The sequence below is a fragment of the Alternaria metachromatica genome, assembly GCF_023757995.1.
Source record: "Alternaria metachromatica strain BMP 0045 chromosome Unknown scaffold_35, whole genome shotgun sequence".
In the NCBI taxonomy this organism is placed as follows: domain Eukaryota; kingdom Fungi; phylum Ascomycota; class Dothideomycetes; order Pleosporales; family Pleosporaceae; genus Alternaria; species Alternaria metachromatica.
Genome location: NW_026055526.1, coordinates 216,087 through 243,354, shown reverse-complemented (window position 1 = coordinate 243,354; position 27,268 = coordinate 216,087). Strand labels below are relative to the sequence as shown.

General features: G+C 52.8%; 10 protein-coding genes across 10 annotated transcripts; 5 read left to right on the top strand and 5 right to left on the bottom strand.

The window, feature by feature from the left end:
• Positions 1-1,968: 1,968 nt before the first annotated feature.
• J4E83_009697 (uncharacterized protein) lies at positions 1,969-3,318 on the bottom strand (the record flags this gene model as incomplete). The annotated part of the gene is made up of 4 exons (XM_049336582.1): positions 1,969-2,451; positions 2,569-2,752; positions 2,866-3,077; positions 3,193-3,318. The coding sequence occupies 4 exons, from the start codon at positions 3,316-3,318 to the stop codon at positions 1,969-1,971; spliced, it is 1,005 nt and encodes a 334-aa protein (XP_049184363.1).
• A 567-nt stretch (positions 3,319-3,885) lies between these two features.
• Positions 3,886-5,281, bottom strand: J4E83_009696 (uncharacterized protein; the record flags this gene model as incomplete). The annotated part of the gene is made up of 2 exons (XM_049336581.1): positions 3,886-4,843; positions 4,890-5,281. The coding sequence occupies 2 exons, from the start codon at positions 5,279-5,281 to the stop codon at positions 3,886-3,888; spliced, it is 1,350 nt and encodes a 449-aa protein (XP_049184362.1).
• A 1,459-nt stretch (positions 5,282-6,740) lies between these two features.
• On the top strand, positions 6,741-8,534 carry J4E83_009695 (uncharacterized protein; the record flags this gene model as incomplete). Its single annotated transcript, XM_049336580.1, has 2 exons — positions 6,741-7,383; positions 7,435-8,534. 2 exons carry the CDS (start codon positions 6,741-6,743, stop codon positions 8,532-8,534), a joined length of 1,743 nt encoding a protein of 580 aa, XP_049184361.1.
• Positions 8,535-10,094: 1,560 nt separating this feature from the next.
• J4E83_009694 (uncharacterized protein) lies at positions 10,095-12,228 on the top strand (the record flags this gene model as incomplete). Its single annotated transcript, XM_049336579.1, has 2 exons — positions 10,095-10,150; positions 10,206-12,228. The coding sequence occupies 2 exons, from the start codon at positions 10,095-10,097 to the stop codon at positions 12,226-12,228; spliced, it is 2,079 nt and encodes a 692-aa protein (XP_049184360.1).
• A 4,371-nt stretch (positions 12,229-16,599) lies between these two features.
• On the top strand, positions 16,600-18,316 carry J4E83_009693 (uncharacterized protein; the record flags this gene model as incomplete). Its single annotated transcript, XM_049336578.1, has 4 exons — positions 16,600-16,757; positions 16,807-17,186; positions 17,236-17,638; positions 17,686-18,316. 4 exons carry the CDS (start codon positions 16,600-16,602, stop codon positions 18,314-18,316), a joined length of 1,572 nt encoding a protein of 523 aa, XP_049184359.1.
• Positions 18,317-18,618: 302 nt separating this feature from the next.
• On the top strand, positions 18,619-19,923 carry J4E83_009692 (uncharacterized protein; the record flags this gene model as incomplete). Its single annotated transcript, XM_049336577.1, has 1 exon — positions 18,619-19,923. The coding sequence occupies one exon, from the start codon at positions 18,619-18,621 to the stop codon at positions 19,921-19,923; it is 1,305 nt and encodes a 434-aa protein (XP_049184358.1).
• Positions 19,924-20,310: 387 nt separating this feature from the next.
• On the bottom strand, positions 20,311-22,303 carry J4E83_009691 (uncharacterized protein; the record flags this gene model as incomplete). Its single annotated transcript, XM_049336576.1, has 2 exons — positions 20,311-21,570; positions 21,620-22,303. The coding sequence occupies 2 exons, from the start codon at positions 22,301-22,303 to the stop codon at positions 20,311-20,313; spliced, it is 1,944 nt and encodes a 647-aa protein (XP_049184357.1).
• Positions 22,304-22,861: 558 nt separating this feature from the next.
• J4E83_009690 (uncharacterized protein) lies at positions 22,862-24,283 on the bottom strand (the record flags this gene model as incomplete). Its single annotated transcript, XM_049336575.1, has 1 exon — positions 22,862-24,283. The coding sequence occupies one exon, from the start codon at positions 24,281-24,283 to the stop codon at positions 22,862-22,864; it is 1,422 nt and encodes a 473-aa protein (XP_049184356.1).
• A 312-nt stretch (positions 24,284-24,595) lies between these two features.
• Positions 24,596-25,155, bottom strand: J4E83_009689 (uncharacterized protein; the record flags this gene model as incomplete). The annotated part of the gene is made up of 2 exons (XM_049336574.1): positions 24,596-24,996; positions 25,050-25,155. The coding sequence occupies 2 exons, from the start codon at positions 25,153-25,155 to the stop codon at positions 24,596-24,598; spliced, it is 507 nt and encodes a 168-aa protein (XP_049184355.1).
• A 1,153-nt stretch (positions 25,156-26,308) lies between these two features.
• On the top strand, positions 26,309-27,232 carry J4E83_009688 (uncharacterized protein; the record flags this gene model as incomplete). The annotated part of the gene is made up of 1 exon (XM_049336573.1): positions 26,309-27,232. One exon carries the CDS (start codon positions 26,309-26,311, stop codon positions 27,230-27,232), a length of 924 nt encoding a protein of 307 aa, XP_049184354.1.
• Positions 27,233-27,268: the final 36 nt, after the last annotated feature.

Sequence of the window (27,268 nt, the reverse complement as noted above, 5' to 3'; positions counted from 1 at the left end):
GCACCTCTACGAGTTGACTTTATTTCATCAACACTGGAGGATCTCGAAGGTCGATACGATGCCGTTTCATATACATGGGGTCAACCAATCCTATCCTTCGCTCTACTTTTGGACGACGGCACGCAGGTGTGCGTGACAGAGAACCTTGACCGCGCGCTGCGGTATTTGCGTTACAACGATCGCGACCGACTCCTCTGGGCAGATGCCGCGTGTATCAATCAGAGTGACAATGCGGAAAAGGCAGTGCAAATCCCTCTCATGGTCGACATCTTCCGCGGTGCTCAGAGAGTCAAGGCTTGGCTCGATCCGGGCGGAGACACCACGGTCGAGCAAAGCGGTATGCGGATAATTGAGCGTCTATCCCGGACGTCAAAGCAGCGATACGTAACATGGGCAAGAGGTAACAGAGAAGTCACTCGTTGTATCAATCTTCCTTGGTTCAACAGACTTTGGATAGTACAAGAGGTTGTCTTCAATTCGGAAATCTGCTTGATCTGTGGTGGCACAGAGATTGCCTTTCCTCGCTTTATTGCCGGGCTATCTTTCATCCAGGAGCAAGTTGGCTTTTTGAACGATGATGACTGGGCTAGAGTGGATGCCATTGTCAAGATCGGGAGACTCTGGAGCCGCCGTTCGATTTTCCCCACCCAGTTGTTAGGATTTCCGCTATCGCGGAGTGACTCTAACACTGACAGTAGCGACATCACGAGCCTGGTAGAGACTTTTGCGCTGTATGCATGCACAGATCCACGAGATCGAGTGTTTGCTATGTTTAGTATGGCAGCTAATGTGAAACCAGCCGGCTATGTCTCTGATCCTCACGCTTCCTCGGCGTCGGAAGAACAGGGTGTAGTTTGTATGGACATAGACTACTCGCTGGACGTACTTAAAACATACAAGACATTTGCGATCAGCTGCTGGAGAGAAAGACACACGCATAAGGACATGTGGGAGGCTTTGTTTTTGCGTCAGCACTCACCTCCACCGAAAGATTGGCCTTCTTGGGTGCCAGACTGGCGGATTCTACCGAAAAAGACCCTTGTCGTCAACGAGGATGACTTTGACCTTGAATGCCGAGTAACCAGTGTCACGGGAAGCGGCATTCGCATAGAAGTTGGCAGGGACAGACGTTTGATGGACCGGGATATTATGCAACCCTATACTATCAGATCAAAGGTTTCATGGGAATCTGTCAATTCTAAAATCTCGTATGAGTCACAACTCCTTCAGCTTTGGAACGTTATCAATGAATCGGAGACAACGCGAGTTTCCGACCCTTCCACCGACACGAGGAAGCCCATATCTAGGGTGTTGGAAACCACGCAATTTCCAGATTTACTGTACGAGACAATTCGAAAGAGCATGCTTCGCCTCCGCTATGACTTCGATTCACACGACTCTCAACCTGAGAATCTCGACAACGGGGATTTCTTGTGCAATCTCATTGAGTGCTTTTGGCCGGGAACAACAGACTTCGAAATACAACGTTCGCGGCACAGGCCTGAGTGGGCATCTCCCATTCGGCAGTGCCATATCGGTGAGTCAGATCAAGCCTCAAAAGATACTGCAAAACTGTTCGTGTTCCATGACCCGGATAACGAGGCAAACTCCATAGGTTACAGCAACGTATCACCTGAGGTTGGTGATCACATCGTACCTGTGGGAAAAGCGAGGAGAGGTTGTGTTTATCAGGGACTAATAACGGCGATAATACTCCGCCCAGCTGATACATTGAAAGGGTCTATTGAAGAGATCCCGGCCTATCGCTTTGTTGGCACCGGCCGTATATATGATCCGACCCATGTATTGGTGGATGCATTGAAACCGGTCGATCAGCTGACAACCCCAAAATATCTTTCGACTTTGGGAATCAAATATGTCCACGAGGAGTTCGATTTGGTGTAAAGCCTTCCTAGAAGGCACCCCTCAGGTACGTCCATTCAACACACCCACCCCATCAACATCTCCTTAAACCCCCATCTTCGCCCTAACAAACGCCTCAGTATCATCCAACACCTCCTGCACCGCCTTAATCGTCCCCGGCGGAAACCCAATAAACCCATGCGGCGCGCCCCTATAAATCTTCACCACACTCTCCGCCCCCCACATCCCCCACTTCGCCCCCATCAACACACTATCATCCAACAACGGGTCCTCACTCCCACACGTAAACAACGCCGGCGGCAACTTCATCCCCCGTAGATCCTGCCAAAACGGCGATATCGACGGGTCGCGGCGCTCGGCTTCGGTGGTGTTGGGGAGCAGGGCGTCGATGTAGGATTTCATCACGTCGTAGTCGATTACGAGGGAGGATTCGTGGTGCAGGACGTGCGGGAGGAAGGAGGACATGTCGTAGCAGCCGAAGTGGAGGAGGAGGCCGCGGAAGGAGAAGGATGGGAGGGTTTTCAAGAGGTGGAAGGCGACGAGGCAGGCGAGGTGGCCGCCTGCGGACTTGGGGGTTGTTAGTATGGGTGGTGGGTTGGGTAGATTCGCAAAAAAAAAGAAGGAAGGGGGTAGTGCAGGGAGGTAATGAAAGGAGGAAGGAGGGAGAAGGGGAAGGACACATACCTCACCACCCGTAAACATCAGTTCCCCACCAAAAACCTCTGGACCATTCTTCACCAGCCATTCCGCAGCGTCGTAGCAGTCTTCTGCGCCCGCGGGCCAGGGGTCTTCGGGCGCGAGGCGGTATCCGATTGATACGACCGTTACTTCGAAGTGGTCGGCCATGTATTTTAGGTAGGGGTCTTGACTATCTCCTCGTTAGCGCCAATCTTCAATACCAAACTCCCATCCCCCCTCCCTTCACTATCCCCTTATTTCCTAGCACCCGTTCACGACAAGAAAGAATTGAAACCAACTTACTAAGCCTCACTCATCAACACCCACCCCCCACCATGAATATGCATATGAATCCCCCTGCTCACCCCTCCACTCGGCTTAAACACCCTATACGGTATCTCCCTTCCGGCGTCTCTCGACGGGAGAGCGCCGTTGAAACCCTCGGGTAAAACGACGGGTTTGGGTAAGGGGGTTTTGCCTTCCCAGCGCATCTGGCGGTAGGCTGCTGCGCCGACCTGTGGATTCTTACGTTAGCACAGGGTTGAAGGGGATAAGATTGGGCGGGGATGGGATACGGAGGGATTGGAGGGGTGTTGGGAAGAGGGCTGGAGATGGGAATGGGAAAAATACCTCATACCACCGCGGTCCATCCGCCCAAATCTTAATCAACTTCTCGTTGAACTCCAGGGTTTGTTTGTCGATTCCGCTGCGATCGAACTTTGAGGCGTCGACTGTGACGTCTGATTTTGGATACATGGTTGCGAATTATCACAGTTTCTTTGTGTCCTTGCTCTTTCTTGTTTACCGACAGGTTACTTGAACGTTGCGAAACGTCCACTTAACAACCAACGTCTAAAAAAATGTAGAATCAGGAGGTGAAAATCGAAGATGAGTCAAACAGAACGAGGCGTACAGAGGTAGTAGTAGTAAGCATGCGATTACCACGTTACATCCCCCATCGGCCACGGCAGTACTCCCTCGTGTTTCTCCCCTCGCACGTATCAAAGTGGGGGCGGGGTATACAACACGGCCATGCTAACTTGGAAAGGACGTTAGTCGCTCTGCTGTGGTTGGTGTACAGGCATTTATTATCTCCGAAGTAACGTTCGTACCTGCATTTTCGGGTTACTCTTTCGGAAGACTCCGGATGTCGTGCGGTTGCGACGATGGAGACTGATATCGCGTCCGGTATCGGCGGTGACCTCGCAGCACGACCATGTCGAACATCGCGATAACATACTGTACAACCCAGTTTATGCACAGATAGCAAGGTGATAGGATGGGAGTGAGAATGGTATTAAAGTATTAATAGAACTGAGTAGACTACCGCACAGGTTTCGCTTGCATCCGACTCGTCGACATAGCCGTATGTCCATTACTTTGCCCTCCCTTCACCCTCCGTTTCGCCTGCCGCTCATCACGCACAAACAGCGATTTAGCTACTGACACTGCTACCGCTGCTGTGCGAAAGGGGTACATGGCGATGTCCCAAGTCATCTGCAGCATGTAGCTAATAGTACCGGCGATCCAGCTCAGCGTCATAGCAACCACACCTGGCCGCTGACCGGTTCTAGCAGCTGCAGCAGCCAGGGCGAGTGTGTCTCCCAATCTAGCTTCTAGGTCTTGGAAGCGGGCTTCGATTTGTAGGGATTGCGCCATGTGACGTTTTTCGTAGCGCCTAACTGCGCGGTTTAGCGCGTCGAGTTGGAGTTGCGTTGTTTGGCGGACTTCGGCGCTGAGTTTCTCTACATCGACCTCGTTGTTGTTGGCGGATGGGGGGCCATCGAGCCGTCCTTCTAGTTCCGAGATTCGCTGTGAGAGTTGCTGTGTGTCGGCTGATCGGACGGGCTCTCTTGGAGCTTCGCGGACGATGCGCTGCAGGTGGAGGATTCGCTCTGTTCGCATCTTGATGAGGCGGTTTACGGGGGGTATCTCGGCGATGAGGAGGAAGATGCTGAGGTTCGCGTCGGATACTATGCCTTCGGCGCGCATCAGCTGGCCTCGGATAGTGTGCATAAGGAGGGCGCCCAGTAGGGGACCTAGGAAGCAGCCGGTGAAGGCCAGTATCTCGGACCGCTTCAGGGCTTCACGAGCCTCCTTCTGCGCTCGCGAGATAGGCGCATCGGCCGTGGTGTTGACCTTTGAGTCCTGCGTCTCGCCTGCTTGCTCTTCTGCAACCTCTGGCGCATCCTCTTCCTCCTCGTGTATCGTGTCGTCGTAGGTTGCGTCATCTGTGTCGTCGTTCAAGTATCGTCGTTGCTGTGCCTCGTGGTACCAGTCCCTGCATCGCGTCAGCTGTGAATCTTATCCATGCTTGTTGCACTCACCATGGCACCTTGACGCTCCAATGGAGGAACCATCCCGCCAGTACCAATATCAACACGTCTGTCGCGACATCCGCGCCGTTCTCTACCGTCAATCCAATGATGGCAGGGACCACGGCGGCGACCACAGGCAGCGCAATCCATCGTGACGGCTCGTCTGGGGATGCATGTCGGCCCATGTCATTCTTCCCACCCGCTCTCAGAAGATTGTCGCTGGAGGAGCGCAGGGAATATCGCGAGTCGGAGAGGTCGGAGACGAGAGAGCTGCGGCGTCGAGGGGCGGCTGTAGGGGGAGTAGAAGGTCGCGCACCCTCAGCAAAGGTGGCGGCGCGGTTCAGCATCCTCTGGCGCAGTTGAGGGTGGATGCTGGGACTGTCGGCCGGCGCACCGTCCATGGCGAGTACCGGTTGAGACGTCGGGATTGAAGAAGCAACGTGGACGACGTCGTTGCCAATGGATGCCTAGACGCCGCTTCAAGAAGGCGCAATGTGGTAGAGATGCGAGTCACCTGATCGCGATGGGTGCAGGCGCCGCGGAAGCATTGCTGAGGCTCTGGTGACGCTCACACGTACTAACGCGACGGTCGTGTGCCGTAGTGGAAGACGCCTCGGCGGGTCGTTCGTCTTACGTCATGTCTCGATGCGGTCAATTGTAGAGCTGGGACCCTCTCCGAGCTTCCTCACACATGCGCTATGGCCTAGCTTCCCATGGTTTGCAAGCGATTCACTGCGAACACCATCTCGACACCGACAGGTATCCCGTGCGCATGCCGCATTCACGGCCATTCAGACTGTGGCAACCATGCCACACGTGTGCAGGCCTTCCTGCTGTGCAACCCAGCCTGCTCCATGACCGAGGAAACGACCAAGCGCTGCAATGGCTCGCACATGCCTCATGGACTATCTACCATTCGATCAATACACAATCTCGCCACTTGTTGTTCCCCGATGCTTCACACTGGGACGCAGCCATCTGCCGTAGAGTACCCCATCGTCCCAACGCACTTGTTCGGACTCCGACAATGTAACAGATGCCCACCAAACCGGGCAGGTAAATACCGGTTCCTGGATGCTCGAAGCGGGTGAGTAGGATAATCTGGCTAAACCCGCCACGTACAACCCGACCTGCAACCATGCCGCAGCAGCGGGGACTTAGCACCTCGTCTCCCCATGATTCCCTCTCTGATTGCGCTGCTACTTATCACAGACATGTCTCGTCTCTTTCTCGTTGGTTTTCTATTCAGAAGTCCTCTTTTTCTATTCAGACCCAAATGCGGACAGGCAAAAGTCTCACTTCCACTACCACAACCATACCGCCGCAACCGAATATCACGGGTACCAGGCAGCGCCCTGTCCCTGCGACGGGTCAGCCCGTTTCAAACAGACTGTGATTGACCTGGGCGAGAGCGTCTGAGGACATGCTACTCTAGCGGCATACTCGTTTTCACCACTCAAGTGAACGTAAGTCCTATTGAGCCTTATTGAAGCTTGAGACACGCATCTGTTCTATTGAGGATTTCCATATACTCGGTATCGACGGGAGTGATGGGGTTTTCGAGGCTGCTTGCCGCCTGTTCGTTTCTTCAGTTGCTTTTCTTTCTAATCACAATCTTTTCTATATCTAAACCCATCAACACTGCCTGACACTATCCTGGAGATAGCACAATCGACAGCTCGGATTCCACTTGATCGACGGCTACATCTCTGAACTGGATTCAGGTCTGCCGCTTTGCAGCATCGAAGAAGATTACCCATCGTCATTGGTTGGTCCCTCCTCTTGACATCCGCGATCATGTCCATTACATCTGCTGCTATGGCAATGACATCTACTGCTATGTCTTTGACATCTACTTCTATGGCAACCAACACACACTCCTACGAAGCTTACTGGACTGGAGATGCGGCGGGGACGTATGAATACAGCACCAACATCACCATGGAGGAGATGAACGCACCCGTCTCCACTCAGGCCATCCTCTTCATCACCCTCTCCTTTCCAGCCTTCCTCCTCTGCGTTGCACCAATGATCTGGCATTTCCGTCAAGCCAATGTCGCAGCCGGGTCACTCATCTTATGGATTGTCCTTCACAACCTCTTCAACTGCATCAACCCACTCATCTGGCCCCGCGACAACCTGACCGAATGGTGGGACGGTGCGATCCTGTGCGACATTCAGATCCGGCTCCAGGTCGGTAGCTATGTGGGATTGACCGCCTCGTTGGCCCTGGTACTACGCAAGCTCGCCAACGTTATGGATACACGCAATATTACTGTGTCGACCAGCCATAAGAGCAAAGTCAAAGCGAAGATCTGGGAAGTCTTTTGGTGTTGGGGTGTGCCGTTGTTACTGATGGGCATCTACTATGTCACCCAGTACAATCGCTACGCAATCGTCGGTATTGCTGGGTGTTGGTCTGTCCATGATGCTTCATGGCCTAGCATGGTCATTAGTTTCATGTGGTCAGCCGTTGGTATTGTGATCGATTCCTACTGGGCAGGTAAGTCTCATCTGCTTCTGTCCTCAAGTCACCCTACTAATTATGCAACAGCCCTACTTATCTGGCGTCTTTACCGATACCGACGCGAATTCCACCGCCTTGTTGCAGCGCGAAACACCACGTCCTCACGCTTCATCCGCCTCTTCCTAGTCAGCCTGATCGTCATCTCCTTCTATCTGATCTACACCATCGTACTGCTCATCCAGATGGCCGGAAGACTCCACGACCATTACTCCTGGGACAGAGTCCATGATCCCGAGAGATGGAACAGAATCACAAGAGAGCCCGGGCTGGGTAAGATCAGTATTGAGAAGTGGGTCCAGATCGCCACGGGATTCATCATCTTCGGCTTCCTCGGCACGGGAGTCGATGCAAATGCTCATTACAGAGGTTTATTGGTCTTTATGGGAGCTGGCAAGATATGGCCCAGCCTACTACCCGGATCGGCCAACAGGAGGAGACCGACTAGTTTCACCGCTCCTCGTGGTTGGACTACATACTTCTCCAGCAAAGCAAAGAAGATGTCGTGGTTCGGTGCTTCTGACTCTGCACAGTCGACATCAACGAGCGCGGATTTCAAGAACGATACCTGGACCGCGTCTACATATAACAACCCCGTGGCTCTCGATTCGATCCCCCGACTACACAGCGTCACAACGCAAGATACCTTGATCTCACAGAAGAACGACCAAGACATGTCTGCGCAGAAGCACGATCACTCCCATTCTCCATCAGCATCCCCAACACCTCCCCGCCCCACATTCTTCTCCCGCTACTTCACCCGCCCCTCTCTAAACGGGCCTCTCCTCCCCCTCTTCTCCTACCGAAACATCACCGAGATCAACTCCAAATCCAGCAATCCTTCCACCAACCCCACCGATCGTACCAACCCTTCCACCACCGACGCAACCACTACCGGCGATACAAACATAAACCCAACCAAACCCCCGACCCCAACCCTCCCCTCCGGCGTCCACACCCGCGCCTGGGCCGAAGACATCTCCTCCTCTCCTCCCTCCGCTAGGATGGACAATGAAGGTCATGGTCACGGGAGGAGTGTACATGTCGTACGCGAAGTGCATCAGCAGCGGGACAAGAAGCGAGGGGGTGAGTTTGAGAGGGTGGGTAGGGAGATGAGAGATTGGGCTTGATGTGCGTTTCGGTTTCGTCGGTATGATGGAGGGAGCTATGGGAGATTGGGACAGGGTAATGGGTATGGGTTTGTTGGATGGGGTTTTTGGATAGGTGGGGATGGGGCTTATGATATTAGCTGGACTTTGTTATTTCGACTTTCGATCTTCTTGGCTTGGCTTGGTGTAGGAGTAATGAGATCACATGGATTGGTAAATCCGTGGACTTGGACTTGAATGAATATATTGGTATCTTGAGTATGCGCATGGACTTGGTGATTATTGTTCATTGGTAGTCTAGTGAAAGCGTGATGACGCAACATAACAGTTGAGATGATGGCGCAATGAACCTCAACTCTTCTGATGTTGTCCATCACCTTGGAGTATACTTATGCAAGGGTTCAAGTGAGAAGTCTAGAACCTCAGGCGTGTGGAGCGAGTACCAGTATCGTCGGCGTGGTCTGTTTACACAGTTGTCGGTTAAGACATGGTTCGCGCACATTGAATCATATCAAGGCCCTCGCATCACGTCATAGCAAGTTACATCACGCACAAAGGAAGCAATATTGTCGTGAAGCATTTTTGATTCCGTTATCGCATGTCCACATGGCGACGTGTCAGTCAAAGGCAAGCCTCCACAAGAGGTAGCGAGCCGGTGTTAGAGTGACCGTCGTAATCGTGTTCAAGTAAACTCCCAGAGAACCCCAATGTGCCATTCAGGCGATTGACCAGCATTCCATAACATTCCTCAGTCCAGCACAGTCGTCACCTCCCGAAGTAGTAGTTGAAAGCTCGCGTGCCGCAGTCCGCCGTGTGACGTAGCTTGAGGGCCGAATCGCGCGGTGGAGTAGAGTGAGTTGCGAACCGGTCGGAAGGTTGTGCGTAGAAAACGTGTCGTTCAGTGATCATTTTCGTTCAGAACTGAGGTGGGTGATGCTGAGATTGAGGGGCGAGACGTTTATTTGCTGGGGGTTTGTTAGACGCGAAGAAGCGGGCGGTGGTGATGTGGTAGAACTTACGAACGAGCCCTAGTCTTTCTTCTCTTGCGCTTGAGACGGCGAACGCGCTTCTTCCTCCATTTGGCTCTCATCTTGTCGGCGGGCTGTGGTATGAGGTCAGCGGCTGCACTTGAGAAAGTAGAGGCGCCGGCGGGTGCAAGGACACTCAAAGAGCAACCATTGCGGTCAATTGAGTGGCGCCAGCGCCGCCATGGCCTGGGATATAGAACTTACATTGCTGTCGAGATGAGTGTCGTGAGTGTAGAACAAAGGTAGGAGCTCAGCGAGTCGAAATACCTAGGTGGGTGCGGGGCTCGCTTAGCTAGAACGGTTTAGCGCCCAGCCCTGAGGCAGGCGCCAAGCGTTCACGCGCGCCGCGTCACCTGCCTTACGTCAAACCTCAGTCGCGTCATTACCAACATCATTCCAGGGCAGTGTTATCGGCGGCGGAGGAGTGTTGTACGATGGCGGGTGAAGCAGTGGCATGGCTGCAGATTAAGGTCGCGGATGACAGTGCTTATGGTGAGTCAATGTCCTTCGATTCATGATCAACAGACTAACGCATGCAGGAACGCACGGAGGCATGATCGAAGTGTGCGGGAATGAGCAGTTCAATCTCGGGAGGGATCCAGAGCTCTGGTCAGAGCACTGTCTTCCTAGCTGTGGTATGATCTAGTTCTAATCCTCACCACAGTCGTTACTCGTGGGCCGATGACCTCACCATCTCAAGGAAGCATCTTCGCATCCATTGCATTCTATACGAACAAAACCCAATCGCTAAGATTGCACCGTTCGTCTATGCAACTGATATCTCTTCAAACGGCACTCACCTCAAGAAGAGTAACTCGGAATACACGGCGTCCCAAGACGCAGGCATCCTGATGGGTCCCAAGAGTACCTTCCTCCTAGAGGAAGGGGACGAGCTTCGCATCTCAGAAACCGTCACCCTGATCTACTGCTCGAGTACGCCGGTAGAGCTTCTGAATTTGACTGGCATCCAGGAGCGAGAGAGACAGACGTTTGCTTCGCGTTACCTCCTCACCGGTCGCTTGCTCGGCGAAGGTGGTAACGGCAAAGTCCTTGTGGGCATCAATCAAGAGACACAGCGACAACTCGCGTGCAAGATCATTCGACTAGACAACATGTATGACACCTTGGCGCTATCGAACTCACGCCTTCCTACCGGAAAGCGCGCGAAGCATCAGAAGTCGGTGAAGCAACAACTGCCGACCAGGGTTACCAACTGTTTCCGCGAGTTTGATATTCTCAAAGACCTCAGCCATCCGAACATCATCACCATCGAAAAAGTCTTTCGGAGTAACAATACTATCTACATCTTCGAAGAGCTGGTCACAGGCGGCGACTTATTCTCCTTTATCGAGTACAAGGAGGGCCAAATAGACAGTCTGCAGACCGCCACTATCATCTACCAGATAGTGAAGGGGATCAAGTACCTTCACGACCAAGACATCGTACATCGAGATCTAAAGCCGGATAACATACTCATGTCGTCTCTCGAGGACAGCGCTCGCGTCGTCATCACCGACTTTGGCAGTGCTAGGTTTCTCCCAGGGAAGAGCAGCCAAAATCCGGCGAAGGCCGACAAGTACCAACGGATGTTCTCGCTCGTGGGTACCTTGGAGTACATGGCGCCTGAGATTCACAAGCGCAATAGGGCCATTCCAGCCGAGCACGGCTACTCAAGATCCGTCGACATGTGGTCCATCGGCACGATTGCAGCTACACTACTTACCGGAGACACAATGTTCACTGATCGCAGACACCCGGAGTACCACACGAATCCTCAAGCTGTGATCATGGGTCTTGCAGCAATCTGTGACCTAAGTCACCTGGACGATCCGCATCATCCATCATGGGGCGGCGTCGGCGACCGACCGAAAGACTTTGTCAAGAATTTGCTTATACTCAAGGAACAGGACCGAATGACAGCGTCGGAAGCTCTTGCGCATGATTGGTTCTCCTCCTACCACGAAGACCTTGAGGAAATGTATACGGACTCCATTGTAGATTGGGAACCTCGCGAAACGAGCCATGATCTGGTCGAGATGATTCCCAAGTCTATGGCCAACAGTGTCGCTGCTGGCATGGTCGGCGGAAGTCGGGTTTCAGCAACGAATTCCCGCTACTTCGCTCTTCGCCAGCCTACAGACACGCTGCGGAAGCATTCGTCCCAGCGCTGGCGTGCAAATACCCCATTGCCGTCCATCATGCAAGACCATGAAGCAGCCCAGTTCGCTAGTCAATTGCAGGCTCCATCATACGACAACAGTGACCCATTCGATCAGAACGGACAGCGTCAATCACTCTCGGTCACAAGCGCGACTGGAACAGGTATGTATCGTTCACGTGAAGATGCAGATGATGACCACGAGGGTTCCGAAGCGAGCTTGAACGGTGTTACGAACGACTACTCACAGCAAGAACACTTCAAATATCTTCCGCCACCCGCAGATTATGATTTCGTCCTGGTAAGCGAGACGCCCCTTGAGGTCTATCATCAACGACAATGGGCTGGGGATCAAGGCCACGATTCGATACTCGTATATGAGACGCCGCCCGAGTTCCTTCGTCAGCATACCTACTCGTCGGACAATGAACTACCGACCTACGATGTGCGGGCTTACGATGACGCGTCAAGTGTTCGCAGTGCAGCTCATGTCGTGGGAAAGCGAAGGAAGCTCTCGCACTACGCTTGATGGTTTCATGTTCTTGATCTTTAACTAATCTATAGCGCCACTAACGCTACGCAAAAGCAGTCATGGGTATATAATCTTATGTAGCTTTCTTACTAATGCCACGGATTTCTATTGTCAACGCGCACTTTCTCGCAATGGCCTTGCGCTGTGACTGCCGACATGTGCCCAACCCTGCATGAAGGGGCCTATATCAGAAGCAGCTTATTCATCGTCGCGAGCGCTGGCTAGATGTTATCCTGCAGGCTACATTAATTACTCTGTTAGTAACACTAGTAGACAAACATAGCTTCTCCTAAGTTCTCCTACCGCAAACTGTTTAACTTTACGCACGTCTACGCGTCTAGTAGAAGGGTCGATCGCTTAATTTGTACATGGCAAAGACTCTTTGAAGCTCGCAACCAGTACTCTGCTCTCGCGAATCTGCTGCACCCATTTGGCTATCACTCAGACCGTGGGTGACCTATGATTAGCGTCCGGAGCACATTGTGGCTACTGTCGCTGTGAGCAACGCGCGGATGTTGTTACTGTGGGAAGACTCAGACAATGATTCGAATCAAACCGCTGATATGCACTGCGCAGCAATAATCATAAAGATGGTTGCTCGTTGCGTGGTGGAAAACGGCAAGAGGCTTCCCGGGGTCATCTGGTGTGTTGCTGCTCGATTTGAGGCTACCCGATCTTGCACTAGTGTCGTCTTCCCCTGTCGTTCCTTCCATGCCTTCCAGTCAGCCCCTCGATCGTTCCATGCTCCATGTCACCAGCTAACAGCCACTAGCTACATGCCTCACTCTTGATGTCGACAATCGCATCCTTTCGGTGCTCTCACGTTACATTACCATATTGCTATGGAAGGCTGACCAGGGCTCATGGGGCCATGACGCGTCCCCGACTTTCAAGGCGTTCCCGCGGGATTCGCACGCATCACGACGCATCAATCACGCTATATGTATACGAGCACTACAACTACCATTGAGAAGCGGGCATCATCTCTATTGATCACAGAATCTGCATCGCTGCCCAACATTGAAGTCGGAGCGCCCAAGATGACAGCAGGCTGAAGCTCTTGTGACCAATAGAGCGCGCCTCATTCTGGAAGCGAGAGAGTCCTCCATCGTGCTGCGCCCGCTACTCAGCGCCACGAAGGTTACACTGTGAGGGTGTCTTGCGATGCCGATTCCCGCACGAATTATGATCAAGCCTACTATGGGCCGTGCGATACATACACCCGGACGGGTACCGGCAAGTAGGCTCTTTTGGCCTGTTCAGGACGCCGTTATGGCCGGCCAATGACCAATTGACTGTGTTTAGACACCGTGCGACTATTTGCATCTCCTCTACATACCTTGTCGTGGCCTGAGGATCTGGACTCTACATACCCTGGCCACACCGGCCTGCTACTTACACACCCGGTTTCCTCTTGAAACCCACCATAATCATAACCCCAACCTTCAAATCACGATCACTCCTTCCAAGTATGGTCACACAAAGATTCTTATGTCCGCATGCTGCTAATACTGTACGTAGCTGAGAACAAGAATGAGACCCATCAAGCGATCACAGCCTACCAGCGACGCAAGTCCGCCATGGGCAGGCATGAAATTTACTCAGCCAGTTGACTCAGATGCCCTACACGAGCTCCTGAAAGAAAAGTACCCACAGTGCAAGACTTTGCGGCAGCGCAAACATATGGCCGCCATAGATTTCCTGAGGCTCGAACTGGAGTCGATGCAACATGAATCAACAGAGTCGACAACAGGAACATCATGTGAGACCCAGGCACTATCAGCACTTGATGCTTCTAGGCCAGGTGTCGAAGAACTGGCGGCGCTTACGCATCGAAGAAGCGTCTCACCTTCGCTGTCACGGAGCAGCTCGTATCGCTCTCCTGTACACTTAGATGACCATATACCACAGATCGGGGTTGGCCAACAACACGTATTCAGTATTGTGGATGGATTTGCAACGCAGCCGAAAAAGAAGCGCAAGATGACGCCTGCCGAACGATCTGCTTACAAGACTACGAGAAAGGTCGGTGCTTGTGATAAGTGCAAGCGACAAAAGGGCAAGGTATGAGACGATTTGATGCGATAATAGGGCAGATTTAACAAGACGTAGTGTACCCATGTCATCGGAAAGCTAGTATCGATGGCAAAACCCTTGCAGGAGGAAAAGGCCGTTTCGCAGAGGTAAGAGATTGTGATAGGAGTCAGCGTTCGCGGGCAGGATACTAAGACATTGTTGCAAGACTTGACGCAACACTCCCGGGGTCGATGACCGCCTTCAACGCTGAAGAACCTGCTCGCACTCACCAGCAGACCCAAGAGCTTTCGCAGCAGCAACGCACGCCTCTTCGAACAACACCAACAACACAGTCGAACACAGTACCTGGCAGCCCGCAATGGACTCAGGAGGTACACGGGATGCAGGAGGACAGTCAATCAGGGATGTCGGGGTACGTAACTTCCCACATGACTGGACCGTACACAGAGGCTCCACAAACCAGCCAGGACGATCAATGGAGCAATCAACCCTCATTAGTTGAGCCACAGACATTCCAGGCCAATCATTGTGGCTACAACAATCCACTGGATCAGAATGGGGCCCCATCTTCGTTCTCAACCTTTCCAGGCCTCTCTCCAAGAGAGGTACAGTATTCACCGAATATGTTTGATCAGTCGTGGAACCAATCCATGGACTACTTATCTGGTGAGGCTAACCCTAGGTAACCTTCTACGAGCATCCAGAGTCTCCTGCCATTCATCAAGCCTTGATGACGATCGACCTTACTTATGAACACGCCTCAAAGGCTCTCGATACCCCATCCGATAGTCTGGGAACTTGTGGCCACCAGAAGATCCAAGTACCCCAGGGTTGTACCTCACCGAATCGTGGAGCCGTTGTACGTATAGAGTCTGTGCTCTACACAGCTTTTCATCTTGCGCATGCTTCTTGTCATACAAGAAGCTTCCTTTGTTTGTTATATCTACTGCAGTTTCTACTCCCTGGCTCTCAACCCACGGACAGAATCTCGACGACCAGCATATCCAGCTCCATCGTTCCTCTGAAGGGACAGGAGCGGCTAGCAGAGATCGTGTTAGCCTGACCAAGGTTTACTACTCGCGCCTTAGTTACCAGGAACTGAGGGGGAGAGGGGGAAATGCTGCCATGCAGAGGATTTCGTATTCTCGTTTCACACGGGTACGTTCATGCACTAAAAGTAAGCAGCTAACGCGACAACGAAGATGCTTGCATCGGTCGATCTCCGTCCATTCCCTTTCCGTTCACCATCTCTCTTCCTCTCAAATGATGTATGGCCAGCCGGCTTCTCCTTTAGGCTTTGGTCCAGCGTCGTATCGCCAGTATCACTAGTAGGCTTCGCACTACTAGTATACCGGTTACGTACTCGCTGCTGACCGCTATGTCTTCATTTTGGTAGGACGTTACCATCCACATCCGCTCACGGTCTCCTTTGTCATGTCGCCAGATATACCTAGCAAACGTCCAGACCGGCTTCTTCTTTATCACGGCCAGGCAAACGAAACAACACCTCATACTGCGCACAATTTCTGACGGTCTTTGCAGAACACCAGCATCAGCCACACCATTCAGCTCCGAGGCACCGTCTCCAATCACGAGCACGACTTCTTCTCCTGATACTCCCGAGACAACAGTAACGACACCAACAGCGACGACGCTCGCTTGATCACCGCATCATACGTTTTAACGATAACGATTATACGACACGCCTTACGATTTGATGTATCATGTTGCCTCTTTTTTGAATTTTCAAGTCAATACATTCGCTGCGGACGCTGAAGCTTGCGCATGTGACGGACGAAACACAGGTTACAATGAGCTATGGCAGAAGAGGAATGCATTGCTACTGTATCTATTTAATTCGAAATGCAACTGTTTGTTGAAACTCTGACCTGAGTAGCTAAAGACGTTTGTTAATTAGGATAATCTTGTGATTAAGCACAGCTTAACTGTTGCAGCGTGTGTGGGACTCGGATTACTGAAAGTGGTTTGGTGATGACAACATTCTGGGGGGAAAGCGGCCAGGGCTTCCTATCCCGAAAGGGCAATGGACCTCGGCCCAATCACGAGGGCTTGGTGCAACCGGACACCAACCTCGCATGCGCTGGAAGCTGAACGCCAGCATTGCTCTTTCACGACTGCACATCTGCTATACACGTTACCGCTACACGATTAATTGGACTACGACGACCCTCACGCTACGCATAGCCGCATTGACGCACCCGTGACTTGCCGGAACGCAGCGTTATCTCTGGTCGTGTTCCGACATTCCCCACACGCGACGCCTGCTCCACCCCCGAGTACGCGGGCTGCATAGCCCTCTCAACCATCACCATGATACAAGGCACGCGTCGCTGGCTCAGGCGCAACCGCACAAACTTTGCCATCGGCGCCGGAGTGCTCGGCGCGGGTTATCTGGCGGGGCAGTATGTCCTGGGCAAGCTCGGGGAGGCGAGGCAGCGCATGAGCGATGATCGCATCGCCAAAGAGAAGTCCGCTTTCAACTCGTCCATCACATGACATGCTCTAACGACAATGCAGTCTACGCCGCCGCTTCGAGCAAAACCAGGAAGACTGCACCTTCACCGTCCTCGCCATCCTGCCCACCGCGACCGAGAACATACTCGATGCCATCCCCGTCGAACAAGTGCTGGAAGAGCTGCAGAGACAAAAGGCAGAGCGCCTATCGCGGAGTGTCGGACCCAGCGAGATTGCCAGTTCAGCGCCCCCGAGTGTAGCAGATACGACCGAGGATGACGCACGGAGCTCGAGTCTTCAGACGGATAGCTTCATCCATGCCAGCCAAATCGCTACGGAGGGTGACAGCAGCACGGGCCCTACCGAGACTATCCCAGAGGTCAGGGAGGATAGGAAGAGCAAGAAGAGCAAGGCGCAGCTATGGAGCGAGATGAAGATCAGCTGTGAGTACCGTCGTGTTCGCGTTGAGACTTGACGTACTGACGCGACCAGCCATAACACGCGCCTTCACCCTTATCTACACCCTCTCCCTCCTCACGCTTTTGACTCGCATCCAACTAAACCTCCTCGGCCGCCGAAACTACCTCGCCTCCGTCGTATCGTTAGCCGCGCCGCAGTCGACAACCGAAGGCGCAAGGATCAACTTGGAGAACAACGACGACGACAACTTCGAGCAAGCATATGGCAACGACTTCGAGACCAACCGCAGATACCTCAGCTTGAGCTGGTGGCTACTACACAAGGGATGCATAGAGCTCATCGAGAAAGTACGGACCGCAGTCAAGGACGTCTTCGGGCTTGTGAACCCAAGAGAAGAGATGACCTTGGAGAGATTGTCGGAACTTACCCTGGAAGTGCGCAAGAGGGTCGAAGGTGCAACAGAGGAAGAGCGAAGGTAGGACCCCCATTTCATCTCAAATGACACCAGCTAACCCCTCACAGAACATGCAAGTGGCTCACCTTCCTCCTCCCACCGCAAGACCAGGAAGACTACGTCCTCCGCGAATCCGGCATGACCTCGTCCTCCGAGTCCACATCACCCACAACAACAACCTCTCTCCGTCGCCTTATCGACGAAACCTCTGACCTCATCGACTCGCCTGCTTTCACACATGTCCTCACACAGCTCCTCGACGCTGCCTTCTCCCACCTCGTCGACGTCAAGATCTCACAGCTCTCCTACAAGATCCCGCCCATCTCTGATAACCACGCTCGTGTGCAGGAGATTGTTGGACACGACATCAAGGCCAAGGTCGCGAACAGCTTAGCCGTATTCTGCAGACAAGCGCACAGCATCGGTACCGGAGCCAACAATGAGTACCTGGCTGCTATCGAAGCGGTTGGTGGTCTTGAGGCGTTCGCTGCTGTCGTCTACTCCAGCAACTTCGAGTACGAAAGCCCAGAGGCTGCTGCTGCGTTGAGTCAATCTGCTCCTGCTCCTGTCGAGCTAACAGCGCCGAGTGTGGTGCCTGAGGTTGCAGCTTTACAGGATGCACAGGAGGCCAAGTCAGACGATCCGTTCGAGAGCGCCTGGGGCAAGGCGCTGGCGAAAGAGGATGGGAAGCAGTTTTAGGGGATTGCACGATTGGTGCATGTACGAGTGGCCGTCGCGACGTAGGATTCTTGAGATACCCGTAATTTGAACCTGTAGCACTATATTCTCACTTTTCTCACTCCACATGAGATTGTGTGTATTTCAGTTCCGATGACACCGTTGTGCCTTCCGGCCTCGGATTGTTGAGTCGTGACGTCAGAGCCATGGTGGGACCTGTGAACACCTCCCAACCACATGTACCTTTCCATATCCCTGCCGGTGCCCCCTGAACCACCAATACCAACAAAAGCTCCGAGTCGCAGAACTCTCCGGTACTCACAATGGCAGACCAGCAAAATGCCAACCAAGGCAAAAACGCCTACGTAACCCTCCTCACCCGCCCCAGCTACCTAGCCGGCGCAATCCTCCTCGCCTACACCCTGCACAAACACTCCCCTTCCACCCCGCTCATAATAACCTACACCCCGGAGACCTTACCAGAAACCTGCATCAACGCCTTCAAAGCCGAAGCCGCTTACTCAAACATAATCCTCCACCCCGTGGAACACCTCCGCCTGCCAGAAGATGGAACCGAACACGGTATGGTCGCTGAGCGCTTCATCGATACATGGACGAAACTGCGTGTTTTCGATTTGTGGGATATGCCGGGGCAGAAGTTTGAGAGGATTTGTTGGTTGGATGCTGATATGATGATCTTCTCCAACCCTTCGCCCTTGATCTTCAACAAAGAGAATGACGCGTATTTGAAGGGAGGGGATGGCATGCGTACAATGGCCGTACACACCTGCGTCTGCAACCTCGACCACGACTCCTGGGCCCCCACGGAATGGAACCCGCAGAATTGCGCTATTGCCAAACTCTCCGCACCGGATCAGCTAGCGGAGGTGAAGCCGGAACCGTACACATTATCGAACTTCAACTCGGGCACTTTTCTCTATCGGCCCAGCAAGGAACTGTCTTCTTTCGTGCTGGCCAAGTTCGAGGAATTGGGTAATACAAAGTTGCGCGCTATGAAATTCCCCGACCAGGATTTCCTCAACGAAGCTTTCGACGGGCGCTGGAGCAGTTTGAGCTGGAAAACGAATGCGCTCAAGACGTGGCGGTACTGGCATGAGAATATTTGGCGCGACGACCAGGTCGCTGTGCTGCACTACATTGTGGATAAGCCGTGGGTGGCACGGCTGGATGAGGACGGTAAAGCGGGGTATTTGGGTAAAGACGGTGTGACGCACGGGTGGTGGTGGGATGAATTTGAAACATGGAAGAAGCAGAGGGAGGGCCAGGGCGGAAAGGACTTACTAGAGATTGTGGGCAAGTATGCGGCGAGGGAGGATGGGGTGGTGGATGAAGAGATGAGGGCTGTAGGGGGTGGGGCGCAGGATTTTGCGAAGAAGTGGCCTGCTAAGGATGGGGAGTGTGCTGGTGGAGGGGACGAGGTGAAGGAGGCGAAGAGCAAGGAACCGCAGTTGTCGGCGGAGGCACAGGAGAAGGCGGAGCAGTTTGGAAAGGTTGAGGCGCCGCAGGGGAAGATGTTGGGGGAGAGAGGGCATGGGCGTGTTGTTAGGGGTGGGAGGGGATTTGGTGGGAGGGGTAGGGGGGAGGGGTGGAGTGTTATGCAGGATTGAGGGCGGTGCAGACGGTAGATTTGAGTTCTCAAAAGTGTGACAGACGGTTGTAAAAGTATAACGGATAGACTGGCGGGAGAGATTCAACATGGTCCAAGTAGAGAAAGTGATAGATAAAAGTATACTGTAGTCGTCAACACTGAAACCTGTAAGCTAGAGCAGGTGGTGATATGGTCTTGTATCACTTCTCGCATACATACTCTAGATCAATCATATATATCCCTACTATCATCCCATATCTCGGAAACCCGAACGCTGTCATTCGATTCCATATCAATAATGTGAACGCAAGCTTTTAGATCGATCTCCTGCCTCCGTTCATCTCCATAGTCAAGCCCCATCCAATCAAAAGACCCCGGCTTTCCTTCATCCCAACCAGACCCCTAGCTACATGAGATCAATCAAATTCACGCCCTCGTCCTCGTACTTGATAATCGGACGACCAGTCTCCTTGGCAACAGGCGACGCGACGTTGTTAGCGAGCACAATATGTCCGTTGTGCGTAAGTGAAGGGCCGCGGAGTTCGGCGGCGAAGGTAGGGCGGGGCGGAGGCATCTTGATGGCGGGTTCTTCGCGCTTGTGGATCATGGCACTGTTGGTGTTGCCGTTGATGCCGTTGGTGTGGCCACTGGTATAACCGTTGACCTTGCCATCCATCCTTGGAGCCTCCTCAGCAGATTCGATCTTTCTAGCAGATACGGGGGTGCCTTTTTCAGCAACAATCTCGTTCTGACCAACAACCTTCGAAGTCTGTTCATTGCTGTTCTCAGTTTCCATGCGACCGAGGAGGGAACCGATGGTGTAGAGGTTATGCGGATGATTAGCATCATATAGGAAGTCCAGTTCAGGGTCGTCGCGCGCAATAAGACCCTGTCGCATCTTACTCAAAGCGACCTGCGTACGATGACACGCAGCGTAGCCTTCTAGGAAACCGCGCTGGTGCGATTCCTTGAGCGCTTCTTTACGACCCGCCTCTTTACCCGCGCCAAACCCATCATTGTACGCCTCCTCCGCAACCTCATCAGCCTTCTCATGAGTGATGGAGTTGTCAGCGAGTTCAGCTTCGAGTTGCTCGCGGGCAATAGCCTTCCAGTTCTGTTCCCGCATCTGTTGGGCCGCTTCGCGGAGACGGAGAGCTTCGATCTTGATGTTGAGTTTGCCGTTCATATCAGCCATGGCTTTCTGCGCATGGAGTTCGGCTTCGCGACGGGCGTGTTCCATTTGCACAGCGCTCATCGGTCTATCGCCGTTCTCTTCTAGCGCGTATATGAGCTGCTTCTGGCCTTCGGTGAGGTAGACTTCTAGCTGCGTAATCTTCTGCTCGCGTTCATCGAGGCCGCGCTCTCGGGCTTCGACTTTGGACTTGAGCGTGAGGGTTGTGGCTTGGTCGCGGAGGAGGTTTGTTAACATGACAGATGATGCGGCTTCGACCTTTTGTTGCTGCTCAGCTTCGATAGACTTGCGGAGACGCACGCCCTTGTTGCGCTCGGCATCAAGTTCGTTCTTGAGCTTCATGAGCTGTGCGTTCAGGCGGACGATTTGTTCGCGATCGCCGTGGTCGCCTCCTCGGGATCCGTGGGAATTGAAGTGGAAGCGAGCGCGCTGAGCATCGTGGAATCGAATGACCTCGTTTGGCGACATGATTTGCTGTATAGGTTAGTTTTAAGTACATCCAAAGGCTTGCGGGACTGCCTACCCTCGGGTCCGGAAGGCCGAAAAGGCGGGATGGAGGCGACTGGAAGTCAGGGCGCATGTGTGGGGGTAGACTATGAGCTGGCCTCGAAGGCTTCGGAACCTCGATATTCGCGTCTGTGTCGGTCTTGACGTCGCTGTCCTCGGCTCCGGTGTCGACGTCGGTCTTGGTGGCCTCGACATGCTGTCCAGGGGGCGATGCCAGAGGAGCTTCCTTCTTGGCAATTGGAGATGCTTTTCCTTTGATTAGCAGATGACTTTGGTGATGGTAGTGAGATATACCAAGCTTGGTCTTTTCCTTATCATCAATCTGCTCTTGTTGCTCCTGCACAGTCACAGAGATCGCTCCAACTTCATTGTTGAGGTCTTGCTCTACGATCTCCCCGTCTTCAAGAGAGGTACTGCTCTTGCTGTCCTCTGCAACAATTCTGGGCGAGGGAAAAGGAGAACCAAGAGTAGCCGTCTTGACACCTGTCGAGTCTTCGATAGCGACTTGGCCTTGGGTATCATTTGACTCCTCCATCTCAGGCGCAGAGACTTTCGACACGACGGGCGAAGGATCAAAGTCCAATGTGTTCTCCTGTTTATTGATCTCTCCATCGTGTGTCTCTGTGCGCGCATCGGCTGTCTTGATGTCTGAGGGCGACGCAATGTCTAGATGAGTGGCCTGATCGTTTGAAGTCGCCATGTTGACGGCTATCTGCTGATAGGATTGCTCAGACTGTTAGCAATTAATTGCTTGTTGTAATTGAGTGTCAAGATGAACGATGCCGCTGTTGTGAGACTGGCTCAAGGAGTAATCGAGCAAGTAAAGGCCAATGAGATGTATCGACACGATGCCTGACCAAGGTGGAGGATAGAGGAGTGTAAGTATAGAGCGGTGGAATGCCTGGCTTATATGGATATACAATCGCCTGGTGAGGGGCGCTAGCACGTGAAGGTATATGGCCGCAATGGCCACCAGTCAAGTAAGTAAAGGCAGGATCTTGTCGTCAGGTCGACAGTGGTGCAATGGAGGCAGGCCCACATAAGCTGCCCCAATGAATGTCCGCATCCGCGTCGCGCAATGTCACCGGAGCTTGGCTACTAGGAGGAGATAGGCTAATATAACCCGATGTTTGCGTTTGCCAGTGTCGTTTGATGCTTTCCAGTGCACGTGTCGCGTCCTTTGGTACCTGATGTAGTCACCGACTTTCGTATTCTCAACGATATAAAGTACGCAAAGCGCATAGCCATTCGAAAACTTCTACCTGAAGGCTTCGTGGACCCAGTACCGCTCTAATACTTGCTCATAACGCACACCAACGTCAAGGAACGCCTTCGTAGTCTTGGGCGCCGCAGACAACTCGAACTCAGCTTGGAAACTCACGTCTTCCAAGCTCAGATCAGATGTCCTGCATTCCGCGATGAAATCCCGCAGGACAGTCGACTTATCCAAGCTCTTGTATCCCACCCGATATTGGCTTTCGACACCAATCAGCATCGTGAAGCTTGTGAGAGACGGTGATAGCAGCTCGGCTATTGGAGGCGCGTTCCTCGAAAAATCAGCGTACGGAGCAGAAGCACCGAGCAAGCAGTTCTGAGATATAACCAACTTGCTCAAACGTTCGAATGGTCGAAGAATGCCGAGAGGTTCGAGCGGTACCATCTCTGCGTAATCTTCGTCTAAATCAGAGTCTGAGGCCTCCTCCTCTGATCGGAACATGATTTCACGAATATCAAGATGTAGGGATTCAAGCGTGTCCGCGTGACGTGAAAGGCTGGCGTACAGGTCGGATGGCGACCCTTCAAAATCCTCCATAGGCATCCATGTACAGACAACATGTCTTAAGCCTTCACATGCCGATAGAATACTGGCCATCGCCTCTATCCCGAGGCGACATGAGGTGATCTCGAGGCGCTGCAGCGTGTGCCATGAGCCAAGCTGAGGCATTGATGCTGGCGATCGTGCCACGACGCTACGCGCTCGGAAGTCGGTGAGCATGGGCGCCGTCGATACCACGGAACAAATTTGATCAAACGAAATGGTTTCGGCGTTGAGCCCGTAGTGTTGGAGAGTCGTATTGACGCACAGCGTTTGAAGCTTGCTAAAGACACGCTCGGCTCCTGGGTTGGGCGTAGGCGAAAGCGTTGTTTCCCGTCCAGGGACAAAGTGTCTCCAGAAGGATCGCTCTTTGTCTTCTATATTCTCGATGGACAAGTGTTGTAGGTTGACCGCCTGTTTGACAACGTCGGCTAGCATGGTAAGGTAATGTTGTGCAATGGTGTGCGGAGGTGTGCTGTCGTTCTGCAACTTCTTGTCCATGCGTCGAATCTCCACGTACTTCAGATGCTTGTTAAGTTCCTCACCCGAGACAGAGGAGTCTAAGATCCTTTCGCGAAACAACTGAAGAGATTCGGTACCATGCTCGGCGGCGGTCCCTATGAACGAGGCGTACAGGATTGGGGTAGCTATTCGCCTTAGACAACGAGATGTCAGACAGAGACTGTACAAGGCCAGCCTGCGAATATGGTTGTCGGATTGACGATTTGCCTCTATCGCCACTTTTTCCTGGTGTTCGGTGTACCTGAAGAGCGTGTCGTAAGAGCGAATGGCGTCAAGATGTGTGATTATCTCCTGCACCAGCTCATCTGGTAAGCCCTCAAGCGACGCGTTTTTGGAGCTCATGGTCGATCAGTGTATTTGACTGCTTAAAGTGCGTGTGAATGAGTGAATGCAATGAAACTGAGGTTTGTTGTTGCATGAGCGCAGAGATAAAGGGCGTCGTGGGAGCTGACGGGGCGTTAGGCTGCCACGCCGCTAACTCATAAGAGGGAAGGTGTTGACTGTTACACGCCTGGGCAGGCGCCAGGGAATACCGACAACTCCGCATCACGATAGTTACACCGGGGCTGATGTGTACGTTGAGAGGCAAGACTCACGAGATGTTGTTACATTATTATGGGTATATCGCAAGCTCAATCAAATCCTCCAATCAGCTTACACCACTCTCGTCGTCTTCCCCGTCTCGACGTCGTAGATCCACCCACTGAACCGAATGTTCTCCTCGATCGCTTTGATCCGCAGCCATTGTATATCCTTCTTGACTTGTATCTCCAGATCACGGAAAGGCCGGAAGTCGAGGGTCTCCACCTCTCTCGCGGCAATCTCTCCCCTCTTCTTCATAACCACGGCTTTCGCAGTCGGGTTGTCGAATGTGAGCATGCCGCATCCGGTGTGCTTTACGACGATGACTTCTCTTGTTCCAAGCAGTTGTTGCGATATGACGATGGATCGGAACGCGTCGTGTACACAACCGCCGGCGTTGCGGATTACGTGGGCGGCTCCGAGAGGGATGCCAAAGGCGGCAGTTGGGTCGATGCGCGCGTCCATACATGTTACTGACGCGTCATGTTAGCGGGCGATGGCTGGAGATGTGGTTGCAGGTGCTTACCGATGGTGTATCTTTGACTGGGTGGTAGTGCTAGATGGCCCTGGTCGAAGGAAGCAGCATACGCCTGGTTCCCGAGCTCGAGGTTCCTCTCTCCGTGTGTCGGCATTGTCGGTTTTGATTATTGTTAAGGCGTAAGAGGTTATGATGGGTTTACTGCTGGATGCATCGCCATCCCCTGCGACCTTATATATCGCCATGTCGCCGTCCTGATTACTACGATACGCGCCGGTTGCTTTTCGCACCTGAGGAAAGTTGCGGCATTGCGGGGGTGAATTTCGCCATGTTACTGGCCTGATACAGTTGGCGTTGATACAGGAACGACATGCGACAGACGTTACCGCAGCTGCACGTCTCCGGCAGAATGGCATCAACCCAAGCGCGGTTTCATTGGTCATCTCGACAAGGGTCCTCAGGCGGATCTCAGGCAAAGACGGCAAAGGGTGGGGCAACCCTTCTAGCGTGTCGCATGCGCATCTTCAGATGTTCCATTAATCCCGATCCTTCATTCTTGCTCCCACAAGGCGTCAATGCTTCTCTCTGTTAAATCTACTCTTTACCCTCTTGGGTTCCATGCTCATGTATTTCGGCATCCTGACTGAATCGCGTAGAGGATTGCGTTCGGCCTGACTCAAGATATCCGAGACATGAAGAGATATGGAGCCGCTCATCAAACCCGGATAGTGGATATACCTTCCAGGAGATAAGAGACGGGTTACCGGACGAACTACACAGTTCGAATTGCCGTCGCCGCGAAGCTGGGATTAGACGCCACTCCCCAATGGCGCAGTAGAAGTCTGACAGACCAACACCAAACGGCCAATAGACTGCGCGTCGTAGACCATTATCCGTCGGATAAAGCATTTCGAAATCCAGGTATCATTACAATGGCCATTCTGTATAACGAGATCATTGTCGAAATATCAACACTGGAGGAGCTAGGCCTAAAACGGAATAGCTCCCAATACCATCACTCCAAGGACAACGCCTGAATTGCCGTGGTGCTTTGACCTAAGGAAGACATCTATGAGCCAAGAAGCGTACCGACTTTCTAGGAAGAAATCATCGGATGGGGGTGGAAAAGAATACCAATAATATTTACAACTCCACTCCGCACGCTTCGAGGCTGGGTATGACGCTGCGCGAGCGTCATGCCTTACAAATCATTTTGCGGCCTCTCATGAGAGCATGCATCTCAAAGCATAGATGTATCTCATGTCTAACCGCTACTAAACTCGCTCTCCCTCAATAGTTAATTGATCATGGCCTCTCCGCAATCCCCAGCCATCGACAGCTCGCGCTGGCGTCAACGAATCGCGTCAATCACCACCACATCCAACGAACAGATTCGTCTAAACTACATTGAATGTGCACCTCCACGTTTGACGAGGAAAAAAGGCGTCATACTCCTCATCCACGGCTTTCCTCAGACATCATACCAGTTCCGGCATGTCATCACGCCGCTATCAGATGCCGGCTATCGCGTCATCGCGCCCGACTACCGGGGCGCAGGACAATCTTCCAAACCCCTAACGGGCTACCAAAAGACGCAGATGGCGGAAGACTTGCACATCTTGGTTCAAGAGCACTTCGGTATCAAGGAGAATATTCATGTTGTGGGACATGACATTGGTGGCATGATCGCATTCGCGTACGCATCGCGCTATCCCGATGATGTCGCTAGTGTCATCTGGGGTGAATGTCCGCTACCTGGTACATCATGCTACGAGAATGTCAAAGGCACACCAGACGTCTTCCACTTTGTTTTCCACCAAGTGCCCGACCTGCCAGAATTCTTGATCGCGGGCAAAGAGCGGGAGTATCTTAAGCACTTCTTCGATAAGATCTCGTATAACAGTGCGGCTATTTCGCCCGCCGATCTTGAGCATTACGCCCTGGCATATTCGCAACCTGGTGCTATCAGGGCGGGCTTGGAAGTTTATCGTGCGTTTGAGAAGGATGCGGAGGAGAATAGGCAATGGGTGGCTGAGCATGGGAAGGTTGAGGTGCTGTCGATGCTTATGAATGGGGAAAAGTTCATGTTGGCACAGTCTGCAGAGGGTATGGCGAACGAGTATCATGAAGGTGCGGAGATGGTGACGATTGAGGAGGCGGCACATTATATCGCTGAAGAGAACCCTGAGGCATTTGTGAAGGGTGTGTTAAAGTTTGTCGCTAGACACTGAGCGCACTCAGCTGGTAGACAACTATCTAGGTACAGT